This window comes from Salminus brasiliensis, chromosome 2 (genome assembly GCF_030463535.1).
Source record: "Salminus brasiliensis chromosome 2, fSalBra1.hap2, whole genome shotgun sequence".
Taxonomy (NCBI): domain Eukaryota; kingdom Metazoa; phylum Chordata; class Actinopteri; order Characiformes; family Bryconidae; genus Salminus; species Salminus brasiliensis.
The window spans coordinates 26,054,124-26,072,341 of record NC_132879.1 but is presented as its reverse complement, the minus strand read 5'-3'; the positions used below and the strand labels follow the sequence as shown (position 1 = coordinate 26,072,341).

The window sequence follows — 18,218 nt, the reverse complement described above, 5'->3', positions numbered from 1 at the left end:
CACCAGAAGAAATAAGGTCGTTATCCTGGGCAAAACTTACTGGAAGTCCACACTAGGACTCTTTTATTCCTAAAAGCAACCTTGTTTTTAGATGGACTCCAGATGATCAGAGGCACAGACACACTGCAATCTTCTTTGGACGTTTAGAGAGACATGATCCTGGTGAGATGGACCTTAGGTGCAGCCATAACACAAAGAAGCAATAATCTACAAGCAACGATGTGTCCCTGCAGGATGTGGAGGTTGTGTTTTTGGCATATAGGTAAGGGGATTTTAGGTGAAGCCTCTATTCCCCTTGCCTGTAGTTCTGTAAAGTCCATTATAGTTTGAGTGGACTGTATCTGAACATGGTATTTACCATGAACACCCCAAACACCTACCATGAACACCTCACTTTCAACTGCAATGAGCATTGCAGCACATTCCCACTTTACCAGCCTATCATCTCAAAATGCCATCTGACTGATAAAGTTAACAAAAATATATTCTTAAAGAAAATGTCTTGACTTAAAGGTGGGTAATGATGGGAGGTGGGTAACTGCATAATCACCTGCATGTTTAATAAAAAAACTAGTCCTGTTTATATAACTGTGTTGCTGATTAGCCCTTCCTGCCGGAAAATAGTGCCAGAATTAGGCATCTGGGTGCAGAGCCGGCCCTACATAATAAGCAACATAATAGGGCGCTATGGGACCTGTGGCCACCAGGGGGCCCCTAACAGGTTTTGAGTTATTACAGTCCCATAACGTTGTTTATAGATGCTAAAGTGAGGAGTAAAGAGTGGCTGGTCAATCAATTTAAGCCTGAACTGCTAATCTACACCACATCTGCAGAGCCATTTCCACTACTTTATGGTATATACAGATTAAAGTTCTGTACACATTTCACAAGTGGAGATCTCTTGGTTGCTGATTAAAGGATGAAATATTGCAATCCATCCTATTCAATCACAACAGGGATTTACCTTCAGAGACTCTCCCACTGGCAAAGTCCAGTTAAAAAAGGAAATGTTTATTTAATGTTAGTTTCAATAAATAAATAAACAATTTGTTTATGTATTTACATTGGGCAGATGGGGATCCCTCCAAAACATCCTGTGCAGGCCTCCCAAGCAGTGAGAGCCTGTCCGGTCTGGATACATCCTATCTATTCTTGCATTGCTAATAGCTCATTTGCACCATTGTTTTACACAATAACAAGGGCTATTATTTTGCAATATTTTGCTGAATATAAAGTTAAGTGCCCTTATTTTCTTTTTGTGTCTCATAGAAAGCCAGGATCAGCCATGCTACAGCATCAATGGAGTAGAGAGGGTTAAGAGCCTTGCTCAAGGTCAGCTAAGAGAACACAGCTTTTGAACCCACAGCCATCTGTGTATGCAGAATGTATCATAATATATGCGTATGTACATGTTATACATGTAAGGGTGTGTGTGTGTGTGTGTGTGTGTGTGTGTCAATATCTTAAGAAATGTTGGGTATCGGCATCAGATCACAATTTCACTATTGGTGCATCCCTTAATGTCCCCATAATATCCAATCTGGGGTTGAAAACGTCTATCATCACATCCCCAGGGCCATTCTATCTGTTCACACATATGAAACCTATGAAACGTCTGAAAGACGAAATTAGGTGATACGCAATCGTGTGTTACTATATTAAGAGTACCCATGGGATGCACCATCGATAACATCCCATCGCGCAAGGCTCGCAGTGTGAGGCGCATGGAGAGGTCCTGCATTAGAAAGCACGTTGGTCCTTCCAGCACATTCCTAAGTCAGATCGTGCGCTACAGCCCGGGAATCACCAAACTGTTGCCGCTGACGTCGCTCCAATCGCGTCGCGCCATGAAGCCGCTGTCACTCACAGTCCCACCACTGCACCGTGCTCCACTTACCGCTGCTCAGACCCCGGCCACGCTCTACGTTTCGGCTACGAACACCCTAACATCTCCCCATCGCCATACCCCAAACCCTGAGCGAGCAGCACGCCCACGTATCTGCTCCACATCTGTCACGTCGTCCTGTCACCCCTCCACTCCAGCTCCCGACACACACACCATCTACGTAGCTCACAACCGCCCCCTTTTCACTCACACACACACACACGCGTGTTTCATGTATTAAACTCTCTCTGTGTGCGCTTACATAATGAAACTCTTATAAATGTGGTCCATGCAAACTCGAGCACGGCGAGGCAAACCGAGGCGACGCTTCAGGTCGGGCCGTTGCCATTAGCAACTCGCGACTCGCTCGGCAGATTGAACCTTGAAACAGCGCTGTTTTTAACATTTATCTAGCTAATGTTAACCTAACCTAACCCAACTCCACCCCCAAAAAAGCACCATGTGTGTATGTGTGCGTTTCTGTGTGTGTGTGTGTGTGTGTGTGTGTGTGTGTGTGTGTGTGTGTGATAGGGTCCTCTCAGCCGTTAACACGCCGCCCTCTCGCCGGGCTGTCAACACTAACGGTCGTGTGTTGTGTTCGGAGAGCACGCTAGGCTAGCGCTGCGTTGGTGTCGGTGTTTCAAACACACACACACACACACACACACACACACACACAAACTCTGAAGGCTGCCCCGACCCACGCCCCTGCTTACCTTCGATGGTGAGCCGTCTTGTCTTTCTTCCCCTTCGGCCTCCTCTTCCGAGCCTGGATAGCCATCACTGGAGGAAAGCAGACAGGAGAAGGAAGGCAGCACCGGGGGGAGGGAAGGCAGAGAGAACAGAGGGAAAACAGAGGGGCTAGATGAGCTAGCTGACCGAGGTAAGCATCGTTTATCAACACACAACAACAACAACAAAAAAAAAAAGGTCACGCAGCACGACAGCCTAGTTGAACGCGAGGTCGCGCTGAAACGAGCAGATGGCTGTTTAAATTCAAATAGCAAGAGTGTCTCGTGTACCCTTTCTGGAGCTCATGGTGTTTATCCTCCTCGCCTCAGCGCCAGCGGCAGCCCGGTTCTCTCTCCAGCGCGGCCGGAGGACGGAGGCGCGCTCCCGCTGTCTAGGGGAGTGGGAGGAGCCGTGCGTGCACGCGCATCCTCATCCTTCACCGGGGCTACACGGGATGGGTTCACGTAGGAGCGGGTGAAGCACGTATAAAACGCCAGGGATAGCTGAATGTGCTTGTAGGATGTGCAGAGATTTGCAGGGTATAGAAATCCACATGGTAGTTGCGCACCCATTTCATCCACCCATCTGTTCATCTCTTCGCCCCTCGGTCCTTACATCTGCTTAATCCACAGATTTTAATCTACGGACTGGGCTATAAATCCACTTTGCACAACTGTGTTTTTTTTTTACTAAGTAGTCTCTGTTATCCCAACTGCCTAGCTACTGCTGTGTCCATTGGGGTACGAAGAATAAATCATAATTACTATCATTCACACGCCACAACACAGGCCCGTGTCCCTGGTCCTGTTTTGAGAAGGGGATTTGAGTAATGGGCAACATGCATTGGCTCAGAGCCACAGCACCATCTGCTGGACAAAATCTCAGCGGTGGCGCCTACAGTTTTATTTTCCAGCGTGAGCAGAGGGACATTTAACATTCCCGCAGTCCTGTCCTCGGTTAGTCAAGGCACCGGCCACAGTCACGATGCGAGCCAGCATGATCAACACATGGTGGACTGGGAGGCCTTTAATTGTTCAATGTGCATGACGGCAGAGAGCGTTTTAACCCATTCATGTCCACATGTGGAATTTTTAATGGCCTGCTTTTGGCATTACTTGGGAAAGGCAGTCTTTTTATCCTTTCTATACGTGCTAGTTTGGATTCCTGTGCCTTTAAGGTTGATATTCCGATTGGCTACCATGTGTTGTGCCCCATTTAAACAAAATAGGGGCAATATGTAAATATGTTGAATTTAATGACATCAATTCAAAGCAGTCTCTTTTTGCATCTTAGTTTCCATACCCTCTCCGAAAAATGTTTTGGGAACACCTTCACGCCTAGTCTTCCATGCATTTATCTTCTCAGTCGATCATGTGGCTCCATTGAAATGCGTAAAGTCATGCAGATGTCTTCTTCGAGCATAATACGAAAACGTACTCTCGAAGTGGTCTCATGAGTTCAGTGTTCTTCAGTGATCTTTCCAGTCGCCAGATCTGAATCAAACAGATCATAGATATATAGGATGTGGTTAAACTGGAGATGCAGCATGATAAAAGTGCTCCTGATAAATCTAAGTATGCGTGACCCAATCATGGACCATAATCTCAAAGGGCAGCTTGTGTAATCCATGCCAAACAAATCTACAAAATCTCCTCATTTCAGACCAATGACTGAAGAATTGACTGTTTTCTACAGTCGTTGCTTTGGACCAATCCGAATATTGCATGTTAAATGTAGGTGTTGGACACGAATGAGTTTATGTTATTTATAGTGTTGAATGAAGCTAAGCCTTAATGAACAACGACCAGTTTTGTCTCTTATAATAATCGGTGTAACGGCGAAAGCGGCGAAAGGTGAGCCAATGAGCGGCACGCAGGCGGGGCTTCACCGAGTAAACACTTCCGGAGGAGCGCGGGCACGTGGACACGTGGTTTGGCTGATGTTTAGAGCAGCACGGCGGCTAACAGCACTGAGCTGGACAAGGTGTGTACTTCGCTGTGATCACAATTCCCCCTCAACACTTCTGGGGTAGATTAGATTATTGCCTGGTGAACGTATAAAGTAACAGTACCGTATTTACAGCTGCAGTGCGCGAACAGAGTGCCGCTAACGCTAACAAACACCAGCAAATCAGAAACGGTTAAACTGCTCAGTTAGGAAGATGTCTGTCTCCATCCAACACAGCCAGATAGTTGTTTTACAATCGCTAAAAATTACACGAGAAACGTGTTCCTGTTTTAGTTGACCGATTAGCACACCGTGGGCGTTGTATTTTCACAGTGGAAGCAGCCGTACAGTAACAGAGAGTGGTGATTATTCTGTGACCCCTATAACATCCCACCTATGTGATGGACAGCATTAAGCATCGCCCCTTTCAATGGTACCTTGCAGCTGGACGAGGGATTAGCTAGTGTGTTGGACAAATCTAGGAAAAGGAGGAATGCTTGGTAGGGATTTTAATTGTGCCAGCACAGATGACTCCAAATCCTTTAGTAAAAACGGAGGTGCTGTCTTTGCCACACAGCTGAGCTGCATTAAATGTACATGTATCAATCTCTCTGATCTATTCTACACAGCTGTTACTCACTTTCTTCATTCTGCAGGAAAAATTGGTGTTTCTGTCTCAGCAAGCCTTAAACATTCACACTACAACCAGAAGTGTATTCCAGCTCTTCTACAGCTTTCCTCTTTTTTTCTCCACAGAGTGAGTAACCCGGTGTGGATTAACAGTTAGTCTATTTTTTTTTCACCATACTTTGCGAGCATCATGCATTATAACACTGCATATCCTCTTTCCTTACTTTCTTACTGACTGCAGCTTTGTGGCAATGGAGGACAAGGAGCCTTTGGCAGTGCCGGTTTATGTTGGAGAGAAGCGGACATGCCCAGAAGAGGATTCGGAGCCCACTGCTAAGAGAGCTAAAGTTCAGGATGATGCAAATGGCAGCCGTGTCAGTAAACAGACAGAAGATGACCAAGATGAGCTGGAAGGGGAGGAGGAAGAAGAGACCCCGGAAGAAGGTGATGGAGAAGGAGAAAGCTTTGCAGATATGATGAAGCATGGCCTCAGTGAGGTGGATGTGGGCATTCACAAATTTGTGAGTGATCATAAAGGCTTCTCTGGAATCTTGAAAGAGAGGTTAGTGTGTGAGTCTGCCCACGTATTTCCTATACCCAAGTTACCCATCATGTCAGAGTCCCACAGATTTGCCATATAGATTACTAGCTACAATAAAGTGACGAAATTGTCTCCTTAATGTTGTTGTTTCTTGTGCACAGGTATTCTGATTTTGTGGTTCATGAGATTAGCAGAGAGGGCCAGATTTTGCGGCTAGATGACCTCTCAGTTCCTGTAGAAACTGAGGTAAGATGTGTACTGCTGGTCAAGGTTCCGTTCTCTTAGTGATCCTGCTCTGGGAAATTGAATGCTGGGAACAGTTATTTTTCTTGGTGTCCAATTAGAATAGTGTTTCTAAACACTATGACCTGAGTTTTCTGTCTTTTCTCGGTTCCCCTCAGGAAGCATCTGTAGAAGCCGTGCCAACAGATTGTCAGGTTCTGACGGAAGAGCAGAAACAACAGCTTGCTGATCTGCAGCTCTTCAAAAACAAGGAGGGAAATATAGCTATTGAGGTGAGATGCTTTCCACTACTAATTTAATAACATATTCACTACTAATATGCCTACTAACAGTGGTTTAAAGGTTTACTAAATTTGGTCTAGTTAACTTGAGAATTAGTTTAATTAGTGACTAACATTTAGAGCTGACATTGTGGGGACAGATTGTCTATTATCATTTAAGAAAATGTGTTAAATCTTCTGGAAACCTTGGTGACAATGTCGGTAGTATATGTAAAAGTCGTATGACTTGTAGGCCATATGCATTGATGACCTTGTCCTAACTGTAATATACTTGTAAACATAGGTGGAAGACGATTCTAAGGAGAAGCGTACACTGCTTCATAAAGCAGTTAAGACCTTGTACCCAGGACTGGAAACCAAGACTGAGGAAAGAGACGGCAAGAAGTTTATAGTTGCCTACCATGCGGCTGGGAAAAAAGCATTGGCAGGTATTGACCATCAAAGTCAGGAGATTCATCTGTATTTCTCTCTCTCTCTCCCCCTCTCTCTCTTTACCAGAAATTGCTGCACAGCTACAAGGGCTGTGTGAAGAGATTTATTATGCATCTGAATTGTTTTTGCACGTTCTGTTTCTCTGGTCATCCCTCAGTCTCTTCATCCTCAAACTTGCATGTTTCATTTACTGCCTCTAAATTGGATCGAGTTGGCATGTTTAGGTGCATGAACACGCACGGCTGAGGCATCTGTGCATGCTTCTGAGAAGATTCAGTGTTAGCCCACTAGTATGCCCATTTATGTGGTCACTGTGATAACAGAAGATGACCGTAGCTGCAGATCTGAGACCAGCCTCTGTTTTGTGTTTTTCCATAAACAAGGCTGGGAGTAGGGCAAATGTTTAATAATTTTTCATTTACATATTATTAGATAATAATAACCACTACATGTTCTAAAACAGATAGGACAGTAAACATTAATTCAGAAGCAGATAAGCTCCTGAAAACATCAGGTGCCCCAAGAAGCATAGCATTCCAGAGTACTCTACCAACTTCACAGTGAGATTTAGGGGGAGAGAATTATGACCAGTGTTTCTGTGTCAGTCATTTTTACGCACTGCAAGCTCCCGTGTCAAAAAAGTTTCCCATGTCTTTTGTCTTCTGTAAACAAAGCCATAAAAAAATAAGATTAAGATTCTGGCAGCCTTAGGCAAGCCATTGTATGGTTTAGCCTATGAAACTGCAAATTTTCAAACTAAAATTTCCTTATAACTGTAAATGAGTTATAAGTTTGGTCACCTTCACTTTTTCCTTTTTTTGTGTGTGTGCATTAGGCAGTGCATCGAGTAGCCACTTCCATCTCAGTCATTTATGCCAGGATTTCCTATCCTACATGAATCGCTCTTAAATTTGACAGACGAGGAAATTAGCAAGATGTGTGAACAGTAAAAATTGAGTAAATGTATGTTGCCAGTTTGGTTGTGTGAGCATTGGGCGCCCCTGCAGTCAGAAAGTGTAATTCACTTACTCAGTTTAGCATAGCGGTGTGGGATACGATTTTACTACCGCTGTAAATTTTTACAGTAAAAATTCCCTCAATCTGGAAACACGGCTGCAGTGAAAACATACAAACTGTGCAGCTGTCTGTCACATGAACAGAGCGTGTGGATACACATCTGCAACGACATCACTCGCTGAGAGGAGAGCAGGGTTTTGTTAGTGTGAGGCGTGGGAGTCTTGTATGGACACGGTCTGAGCGTAAAAAGTAGAACTCTTTGCGTAAGGCTTTCTCAGGACGACTGACTCCACTATTAACTTTAAATGTGTAATGGAATGAAAAGGGGGGGGAGGCAATCACACCACCAAACTACTACAAAAACTGATCGTGTCAAAATAAAAGTCCCTTTTGCAAATGAAGCAGTAACACAAAATAATTTTGAACTGATATTTAAATTTAAAATCTCTTTTTTTTTTTTTTTTTTTCTTGTTTGCTGATCTGAGGGTTGTACAGCATTATGCAGTTCTTGGTGTCTGCTCCACCAGAGTTACTAGGCTACAGAGTAGCAAGGCTTGTCCGTAAGTCAGTGGAGTATCAACATGATTTTGAAACTGCATTGTAATTTTTACAAATTTAATTCATTCATTAATTAATTAAAACCTTTATATTTTAGAAAGCCAGAATGACTTGAATACTCCTCTATCCAGGAGCATTAAATTGACCCATTATTAGTGTAGTGCAGCGTTTCTGTGTTCACTGCTGTATTAAGATATTTTATTGGTTAATGAAGTTTTTCAGAGTACATATTTTACATTTTACATATTCAGGCATGTTGCTGCTTTGCTATTACTTTTAAATAACATTTAATATGAAGCAATTTGGCAGTGAGAGTTGATGATCATGATGATGGCTATTCAAAAAGTCTTGCCCACTTCCAGTTTGATGGTGATCTCTTTAATTTATATTTATATATATATATATATATATATATATATATATATATATATATATATAGACACACACATATATATTCTCAACCAGTTGGTCTTTGTTATGTTTGTGAGGCTTAGTAAGTAACAACATTGATTCTCCGTCTGGGAAAGCAAACCACACCACGCTACACCACTCCTAACACTACATTCATCTACACTATATGGCCAAAATATTGGGACCTTCTCATTCATTGTTTTTTTTTTTTTTTTATCATAAAGAGTTTATTCTGAAGGTGTTGGTGTTGGTATCTCTACTGTCCAGAGAAGACTTTCTAGTAGATTTTGGAGCATTGCTGTGAGAATTTGATTGCATTTAGTGACAAAAGAGTTAAAGTCAGGATGTTGAATTATCCCCACACCAGCTCAACTCCCAAACTTTATGCTTATTTGCTCCAAAGAGTCCGATTCTATTGGCGATACGTCTCTATCGGGACTAGATGAGCTATTTGTGTGCATTTGCACACCTGCATCAGCAGTGGGTGCAACTTAAAATATCTGAATGCATTCTCTAAAAGGGGTGACCACAAACATTTGGTCATATAGTGTTCCTGTGTAACACAATTCAAGTGCAAGCCGCTCTGGATAAGAGATGCAAAGTGAAATAAATGCTAAAGTACTTTGGAGGGATACATAGCTGGTCCCACATCCTTTTAATGCTCAGGTCAGACTCCTGCTGTGCACAAATGTTTGGGCACATCCACCTCCTGCATGTGACTCATGTCCCATCACTGGGTCCCCTCAACAATCAATAGTCGCTCTTAGTAACACTCTTTTGTCCTCCTAATGCTCCTCTTTCTTGGGACAGAAGTTCGAACACCTGCAGGTAAGAACTTTTCCTCCACTCGGCTCCGAAAAAGGGCTTGGGGGAAACAAGGGCTTGCTTTATGAGGAATAATGGCACATGTACTGTTGTTTTGAACTATTGGGTAGCTGCAGTTAAGGTGGATTCATTTTTTTTAAAGTAAGGAAAGACAGTTTTGTGTTGAGAGCTTATTGTTTTATTGACAAACTGTTATATTGTTCTTCACTTCAGTATAACAGAAAACGGGTCTCTTAGGAAGTGCATTCAATGTAGATTGCTACCTACTCTAACATGCAATAGAGCACTGTTGCTGGTCCAGTACTCCCCTGTCACACATGCACAGAGAAGCATATATCTCACATCTTTAGTGTGTCACAATCAGTTGCAAGCCAATATGAAGATTCATAAGTTTTGGTGATTTTTCATGCTAGAATGCATGAATTTTATCATGCTCATTTATTATTTTTTTTGTCTGTCTTTTTTCATGGAAGCACCTAGAAAACACTCATGGCCAAAGAACCGTGGCAGCTTCTGTCATTTCGTGCTCTACAAGGAGAACAAAGACACTATGGATGCCATCAATGTTCTATCCAAGTTTCTCCGGTATGAAGCTTCAGTGGATGCACTTCTTCACATATTTAATTTATATTATATATCTTTTTTTTTTCTTTCTTTCTTTTTCTAATTCAGAAATAACTTTCCATCGCTAAACTGTGGGGCTGCAATGACTAATTCAAACTGCATCAACAGCATTCTGGTGTGTGAGTAGAGAGCAGGGTTATATTGGCGTGAGACATGGGAGTCTCAAAGACGATACAATTGAGGTGACCAGTCACCAGTCAATAGGAGTTCTTATAACGTTCAACATTACATCTGTTTACACATAGTCCCACCCTTCAACAAAAAGAGCTTGGGGGATCAAGGATATTGTGGCTCTGACCAGACAATGTCAAAATGAAAGTCACTGCTCAAAATGTAAACTGAACGCTAAAGTTACTGTCTCACACTTGTCTCCATTTTTTTCTTTTTGTTGATCTAAAAATTCTGAGAAAATTGGTTTAGGTTTATTTATTTATTTATTTATTTATTTCTGCTACTTTGCACATCCTTGGTTTTATTTTGACAAGGGAAAGATTGGCGTTTTATTGATCTCTTATATTGGCAGGAAAATTCATTAAAACAGTGACTTTCTGAATAAGGTATGCATCTTTAATGTCTTCATTGTTAGTTAGCAAATGCATAAAACAGCCTCAAGCTAAATTTAAGACCTAAGAGTTATTTGGTAATCGAGGGATTTCATAATCCGAATAATTGATTACTATTGACTATTAATTAATAGTCAATAGATTATTCAAAATAGTCAAAATAGTATTTTGTTGCAGCCCTACTAAACAGTGTCAAATGTGTTGGGGAGGTGGGGGGGGTAATTTCTACCAATTATTAGTAAACTTTTATTTTGTGTTGCATTATCTGTAATTACTTTCAGAAATGTCTTATAACCTTCCTTAATCACTTTCAGGGTTCGTCCCAACGTCTTCTCCTACATGGGTACTAAAGATAAGAGAGCCATCACAGTGCAGGAGATTGCTGTGCTAAAGTGAGTGTAGTTAAAATATATGAACCATGTTTTGGGGCTTTTATGTCAGGCAATCAAATAAGTGTAACATGCCTGTTTTGGGGTTTTGTCATACACACGTGGACAAAATTGTTGGTACCCCTCGGTTAATGAAAGAAAAACCTACAATGGTCACAGAAATAACTGAATCTGACAAAAGTAAAAATAAATAAAAAAGGCTATGAAAATGAACCAATGAAAGTCAGATATTGCTTTTCAACCATGCTTCCAGAATTATTTACAAAAATAAACTCATGAAACAGGCCTGGACAAAAATGGTACCCTTAACTGGTAACCCTTAATATTTTGTTGCACAAACTTTTGAGGCAATTACTGCAATCAAACGATTCCTGTAATGGTCAATGAGACAACTGCTCCAGTTGTCTCAGGTTTGAAGAGTGCATTTTTCAGCTCATTCCAAAGATGCTCAATAGGATTTAGGTCAGGGCTCATAGAAGGCCACTTCAGAATAGTCCAATGCTTTCCTCTTAGCCATTCCTGTGTGTTTTTGGCTGTGTGTTTTGGGTCATTATCCTGTTGCAAGACCCATGACCTGCGACTGAGACCAAGCTTTCTGACACTGGGCAGCACATTTCTCTCTTGAATCCCTTGATAGTCTTGAGATTTCATTGTACCCTGCACGGGTTGAAGACACCCTGTGCCAGATGCTGTAAAGCAGCCCCAGAACATAACCGAGCCTACTCCATGTTTCACAGTAGGGACATTGTTCTTTTCTTGATATGCTTCATTTTTCCATCTGTGAACATAGAGCTGATGTGCCTTGGCCAAAAGTTAAATTTTTGTCTCATCTGTCCATAGGACATTCTCCCAGAAGCTTTGGGGCTTGTCAACATGTAGTTTGCAAATTTTAGTCTGGCTTTTTTATGATTTGTTTTCAACAATGGTGTCCTCCTTGGTCGTCTCCCATGAAGTCCACTTTGGCTCAAACAACAACAGATGACAGATGGTCACCAAACAGCACAGTGACTACCTGTAGGCTTATATATAGGCCCACTGACTGATTACAAGATTGTAGACACCTGTGATGCTAATTAGTGGACACATCTTGATTTAACATGTCCCTTTGGTCACGTTATTTTTTTTAAGGGTACCATAATTTTTGTCCAGACCTGTTTAATGAGTTTACTTTTTAAAATAATTATATTGGAGCATGGTTCAAAATCGGTGTCGGATTTTCATTTGTTCATTTTCATGGATTTTTTATTTATTATTACTTTTGTCAGATTCAAGTTATTTCTGTGACCATTGTGGGGTTTTCTTTCATTAACTGAGGGGTACCAACAATTTTGTCCATGTGTGTATATGCATCTATTAAACGATTTGTGACCCGTCTTGTGTTAATGTAACTTTATTTACAGTGGGTTTTTTTCCCCCTTGTTTCTTTTTGGTGTGTTTTTATAGGTGTTTGAATGACTGACTGTTTCTCTGTTTCTTCTCAGGATCAGTGCAGAGAGATTAGCTCACCTTAATAAGTGCCTGATGAACTTCAAACTGGGAAATTTCAGCTATAAAAAGCACCCTCTGAAGCTGGGGGAGCTGCAAGGGAACCATTTCACTGTGGTGCTTAGGTTGGTACACATCTTCAAGGGCATACTTCACTATAGTGTACAACATGGTGCACACATTAGTTAGGGCAGCTTATTTTAGTAGTACTTGGCCCTCAAGTTCAAGTCTTTTTACAGCTTACTTCCCCATAACACCTCCTGTATGTATTTGATCTTATTGCGTCTGCTTTTTAGTGCATGGTTAGCTGTGCTGTGTTTTAAGATTTATGATTATCTGAGAGCAAACACTCTCATTTCTGTGAAATGCATCTTCTGCAGGAACATCTCAGGTTCTGACGAGCAGGTGGCGCAGGCCATGACATCGCTCAGGGATACAGGCTTCATCAACTACTATGGCATGCAGCGCTTTGGTACCACAGCCGTACCCACGCACCAGGTCGGAAGGTAAAGCTGCTTATAGACGTTTTATTTAGCATAATGTAGGTTTTTCTGGAATCAGCTATGAATTGCTGAATGCTGCATACGCGTTTCATTTTTTCCAGGGCAATCCTGCAGAATAACTGGGCTGAGGTGATGGACCTCATCTTAAAGCCACGTCCTGGGGGTTAGCTACTGTGCTTGTCATCCAATCTTCCATTTGATCATTTAATGCGGAAACTAAATAGGAGAAGTTCTGTAGGTCTTCTGAGATGGGCTGCTTGATTTAATGTTTCTCTCTCTCTCTCTCTCTCTCTCTCTCTCTCTCTCTCTCTCTCTCTCTCTCTCGGTTTTCTCTCTCTCTCTCTCTCTCTCTCTCGGTTTTCTCTCTCTCTCTCTCTCTCTCTCTCGGTTTTCTCTCTCTCTCTCTCTCTCTCTCTCGGTTTTCTCTCTCTCTCTCTCTCTCTCTCTCGGTTTTCTCTCTCTCGGTTTTCTCTCTCCCACTCACCTCTGTTAGCGGAGAAGGGCTATCTGGTAAAGTGCAGAGAGGAATGGGCCCAGACTCAAGATCCTGAGGCAGCGCTAAAGAAACTGCCCGTCAAGCGCTGTGTGGAGGGCCAGCTACTGAGAGGCCTGTCAAAGTATGGCAAAAACAACATTATCACTGCTTTCGGCCTGGTAAGCACTCTCTCAAACTATCCTATTATATCATATGCATGTATGAGCCAAAACCTTATGACCATCTGCCTAATATGCTGTTGGTCCTTTGTGAGCCAAAACACCTCTAACCTGCTGAGGCATGGACTGGCACCAAGACAATACCAGCAGATCCTGGAAGTTGAAAGGGGAAGCCACTGTGGATCATACTTATTCCATCACATCCTATGGATGCTTGATCGGATAAATATATGAGAAATTTGGAGGCCAAGTCAACACCTTGAACTCTTCATGTTCCTCCAATCATTCCTGAACAATGTGTGCATTGTAGCAGGCCATATTATCCTGCTGCAAGAGCCCCCTGCCATCCGTTAATATTATTACCCTGAAGGGGTGTACCTAATCCACAACAATGTTTAGGCAGGTGGCACACGTCAAATTGACCTCCACATGAAGGCCCAGACCCAGGGTTTTCCTGTAGAACGTTGCTCAGAGCATCACACTTCCTCTACCGGCTTGTTTTCTTTCCACAGTGTATGCTGGTGTTATCGCTTATTCAGGTAAATGAGTTACATATACCCAGCCATGGGACTCATCAAATCAGATGACCTTCTTTCTTTGGAAGATCCAGTTCCAATGATTGGTGCCCATCATAAGTGCTTTCAATGGTGGACAGTGTTTAGCATGGGCATTTCAATCAGTCTGTGGCTTCACAGCTCCATACACAACAGGGTGCGATGCAGACCGGATAGCCTTCGTTGCTTTTGCTCATCGATGAGCCTTGGGTGTGCAGCATTCCATCGCCAGTTAATGGTTTTCCCCTCCTCAGACCACCGTTGTTAGCTTGCTAAGCTTCACTCTTTATACAAATATTTTTAAAAAGGTGCCACAAAGGGTTTTTTGATCGATGCCATAAAAGATTTATTTTTGGTTCCATAAAGAACAATTTTTGTAAAAGAGGTATGTGTAAAGAACCGTTTAAAGAATTAAAGAAGGCAATGTAAACAATCTTTATAGTCGCAGCATTTTTACTAAATATTTCTTCTGTGGAAATATTTTTTTAAACCGTTTTTTGCATACCAGAACTTGACATTCACGGTCATGAAATATTAGGATGTTGTTCTCATCTTTGTCAGTGTGATGTTTGGCTCATCAGTGTATGAATGGGACAGTAACATTACTACGGAGATCCCCACATTTTGACACCAGACTGCTAGATGTCTTTGTGGCCCAAACCTAAAAGATAAGCATTTTCTATCCTATGTGATCCAACACAGCAGTCAGAATTTAGCTTCTCCCTTCTCTCTCCCTCAGATCCCTCGCAACAACAGACTCATGTACATTCACAGCTATCAGAGCTTTGTGTGGAACACCATGGTCAGTAGGCGAGTGGAGGCCTATGGCCTTAAAGCTGTGGAAGGAGACTTGGTGCTAAGGGGAGGTATGACCTTTTAGTCTAATTGAGGTGTGTGTGTGTGAGAGTGTGTGTGACTTGAAATTATTTCATTTGTGTGTATGTGCATGCTTTTATATATTAGTAAAACTACATAGAATATAGTATTATTATTTTTATTTTTATTTTTAAATGCACAAACCTAATGTTTGAATGTGTGTGTTCTCCAGGCACTGCTTATGTATTGTCTGCTGAGGAAGCAGAGAAACAGTCCATTCATGACATTGTGATGCCACTGCCTGGATTTGATGTTATCTACCCAACACACGAGGGTTAGTTTGAACGCCTAGATCAGCTCAGTGTTTGCATGTTTACTGTTTTATTAACTTTTATTCTGTCTGATATAATCCATTTTCCCACTCTTTGTGGCACAAATTGAAGTCTGTCTTCCATCTGTGTGGCAGTGGGAAAGGGCTACAGAGACATGCTGGCAGCTGATAATCTGGACATTGATAACATGAGGCACAAAGTGCGAGATTATTCTCTGGCTGGAGCCTACCGACGCATCCTCATACGCCCGAGTGACGTCAGCTGGTACACCCAGTCTCTTTTAAATATTATATTTGAATTATGCATTATGTAGTAGCAGTGCTATCCTTTGTTGCTTAAGTAGAAACCAAATCACTGCAGTTGTAGGTCTCTGATTTAAATGATTTTTTTCAAGGGATCTGTGAAAGAATCAATAAGCAGCAAAAAAAGTGGCATATGAGCTGTATGAACAAGCATAAGAGGCTGCAGTTGCAGAGGAGTTGTAACCATCGATACATTGTCTTTACAGTCATGTTCATAAGCAATTGGAAAATTTTTGCAAACCACTGATAATGCTCAAGAACATTTTGCTAAAAAACATTTAATAAAACCAGCTCTGGTCTAGAACAATATTTTTTGGACTAATTAAACCAATAATAAGCATGGTACAATGATAGGGGTAGTGTTAAGGCATGGACATGTATCACTGGTGTTTACTAAAGATGTCACTACTAATGAAAGCAGTATGAAGTTAGTGTATAGAACTGTATTTCTTCTTTCAGTAAAATGCGACAGATTGAAAAGAACCCAAAACATGCTGCAAAAGCCACACAGGAACTATTTAAGGCAAAGAAATGTAATGTTCTTAAATAGCAGTGTCAGTCACTTGAGCTCAGCCTAATTGAACTTGTTTTCTACTGAAGACAAAACTAAAGGCAGAAAGACGCAAAACAAGCAAAAAGAAAAATCTGACCAGGCAGGAAGCTCAGCATTCTGTAATGTCTGGTCATGTCCAAGGTATTTAAAATACTCCTTATATTATTTTTTAGTTTGTCCAGTTATCCGAGCCTGTGGCAATGAAGGGATTGTGTTCAAATTGGCTGCAATTCCTAAATAATTTTAAAAACGTTTTGGTTAAACTACTTAGGAGTTAAAGATGAAAGTATTAACATCAATTACATTGTGTTGGGTTCAATTTTAGATCCATTGAGGTGGTGTACAGAGGCAAAATGACCAAAAAAACACTCACTGTCTAAATAAATTTGCACCTGACTGTATTTGACAGTTATTGGAACAAGTTACCATTGTTGTTCTCACAGGGTATCAGGGAGTTTCATGTTCAGGATTATGTGAACTGTAATGAAAAGAATGCTATTGAAGTACTCCTTTCAGATTTCATGTTGACTTGTATTGTTGATTTACCAAATGAAAATAAGTTCATATATTCAGAGAACTCACCTCTGCACAATTGCTGTGTATTAATTGTACATGCATTGTACAATTACAATTGTATATACAAACAGTAGATGCATAAGGATTATAGCGGTTTTATTATTGTATAATTGTTTTTTCCAGTATGCTAAATTTAGTGAATACTGAATAATTTATTCAACAGAAAATAATTTTCATATTTCCCCCCTTCACAACAAAATATGCATATACAATGTGTCAGTACAGTATATTTTTATTATGTATGCAAACAATACACATTGCTTCTCATATTTTGAAAGGGAGGTGATCCAGTACGATGACCCCAAAGTGCCGCTTATTTACACCGACGTAGAGAAACTGGAAAACAAACCAGTACCAGTTTATCTTACAGGTTAGTAATCCTTATAAACGATACACCTTTTACCTTCGTAGAACATACCAACCTTCTTTTAACTACATTCTGAAAGATATGTGTTGTCTTTCTTATCCCATGCTGACCTACAGAGGGCAAGTATAGGGCTCTGAAGATGGAGTTTTCACTGCCACCCTCTACCTATGCCACCATGGCAATAAGAGAGGTGCTCAAAATGGACACCAGCATCAAGAACCAGACACAGCTTAACACTGTGTGGCTGAACTAAGGACCACTGTCGATGCAACTGCTCAGAAAGCTACAAAGGAAATTGAGCACAACAGCAAAGCTGTTTGTTTTTGTTTTTTTGCTTGCTTAAATTTTTTTAGAAGCTTGTTTTTAAAGTGTACTTTTAGGCCGTTTGGCCTTGAAAAGCAGTAACTCTGAAAGTTAAGTTTAATTAGAATTAAATGCCCTGCATGAGCAGGATGAGTGCTGGGTGTGGAAAGAGTGCCCTGTCTTTGATGAATGAGTGAAGATCATACACCATCCATTGTGTGTGTGTGTGTGTTGTTTCTGAATGCTCTCTATGTGTACAGATGGGGTAAATAAATACTGTACATTTTTGTGGATGTATTAAATAACTTTTGCAGAAATTATTAAAATGACCAGAAAAAAAGTACAGTGTTTCTATGTCTTTGATATTTTTGATATTTAAACTTGAAACTTTGGATTTGAGGCACAAGACTGCACATATACATAGTCTGAGGCTGATGGAACAGTTTGCTCCACCTGTGTCCTGAGATCACAAGTGCTGCAGTGCTGACCATCTGTGCCACATGCTCTGCCAGCTGACTTTAGGTATACTATTATCTACAACTAATGTGTTTGCATGTGCTGATTATCAGGAGAGGATGGCTACACTGCCCCCTTGTGTCTCAGTTTTATAGTTTGTATGGAAAGAATTGGTTCATGCAGGTGCTGAGATTAAAAACAGTGTTTCATACTTATAAGGATGTATTTCTTATTACGCG

At 41.3% G+C, this 18,218-nt stretch overlaps 2 protein-coding genes across 4 annotated transcripts in view; one reads left to right on the top strand and one right to left on the bottom strand.

Moving 5' to 3' along the window:
- The window catches only part of srpk2 (SRSF protein kinase 2), a 59,831-nt gene extending 56,802 nt beyond the window's left edge, over positions 1 to 3,029 (bottom strand). The window contains exons 1-2 of one of the 2 annotated variants that reach the window (XM_072672109.1): positions 2,908 to 3,029; positions 2,602 to 2,668 (exon numbers count right to left, since the gene is read on the bottom strand). In XM_072672109.1, coding sequence (XP_072528210.1) covers positions 2,602 to 2,668; positions 2,908 to 2,923 — 83 coding nt within the window. In that variant the 5' untranslated portion in view covers positions 2,924 to 3,029. The remainder of the gene's footprint in view (positions 1 to 2,601; positions 2,669 to 2,907) is intronic. The other variant, XM_072672102.1, reaches the window with a different exon arrangement.
- A 1,370-nt stretch (positions 3,030 to 4,399) lies between these two features.
- pus7 (pseudouridine synthase 7) lies at positions 4,400 to 17,881 on the top strand. 2 transcript variants are annotated; one of them, XM_072672092.1, is made up of 18 exons: positions 4,400 to 4,600; positions 5,221 to 5,321; positions 5,436 to 5,756; positions 5,897 to 5,981; positions 6,137 to 6,250; positions 6,543 to 6,687; positions 9,488 to 9,505; positions 9,976 to 10,087; positions 11,004 to 11,081; positions 12,560 to 12,688; positions 12,944 to 13,069; positions 13,168 to 13,229; positions 13,560 to 13,720; positions 15,014 to 15,140; positions 15,323 to 15,424; positions 15,557 to 15,686; positions 17,132 to 17,223; positions 17,337 to 17,881. In XM_072672092.1, the coding sequence occupies exons 3-18, from the start codon at positions 5,446 to 5,448 to the stop codon at positions 17,471 to 17,473; spliced, it is 1,929 nt and encodes a 642-aa protein (XP_072528193.1). In that variant the 5' UTR covers positions 4,400 to 4,600; positions 5,221 to 5,321; positions 5,436 to 5,445; the 3' UTR covers positions 17,474 to 17,881. The 2 variants fall into 2 exon arrangements, with proteins under 2 accessions (XP_072528193.1, XP_072528201.1); XM_072672100.1 differs by lacking the exon at positions 9,488 to 9,505 and having other exon boundaries at positions 4,403 to 4,600.
- The last annotated feature ends 337 nt before the right edge of the window (positions 17,882 to 18,218 follow it).

Bases quoted from the DNA above. Each gene is read 5' to 3' on its own strand.
- pus7 (XM_072672092.1), top strand. From the start codon at position 5,446: ATGGAGGACAAGGAGCCTTTGGCAGTGCCGGTTTATGTTGGAGAGAAG. The intron at 5,757-5,896 runs GTTAGTGTGTGA...TCTTGTGCACAG, and splicing joins TCTGGAATCTTGAAAGAGAG to GTATTCTGATTTTGTGGTTC. The intron at 10,088-11,003 runs GTATGAAGCTTC...AATCACTTTCAG, and splicing joins GTTCTATCCAAGTTTCTCCG to GGTTCGTCCCAACGTCTTCT.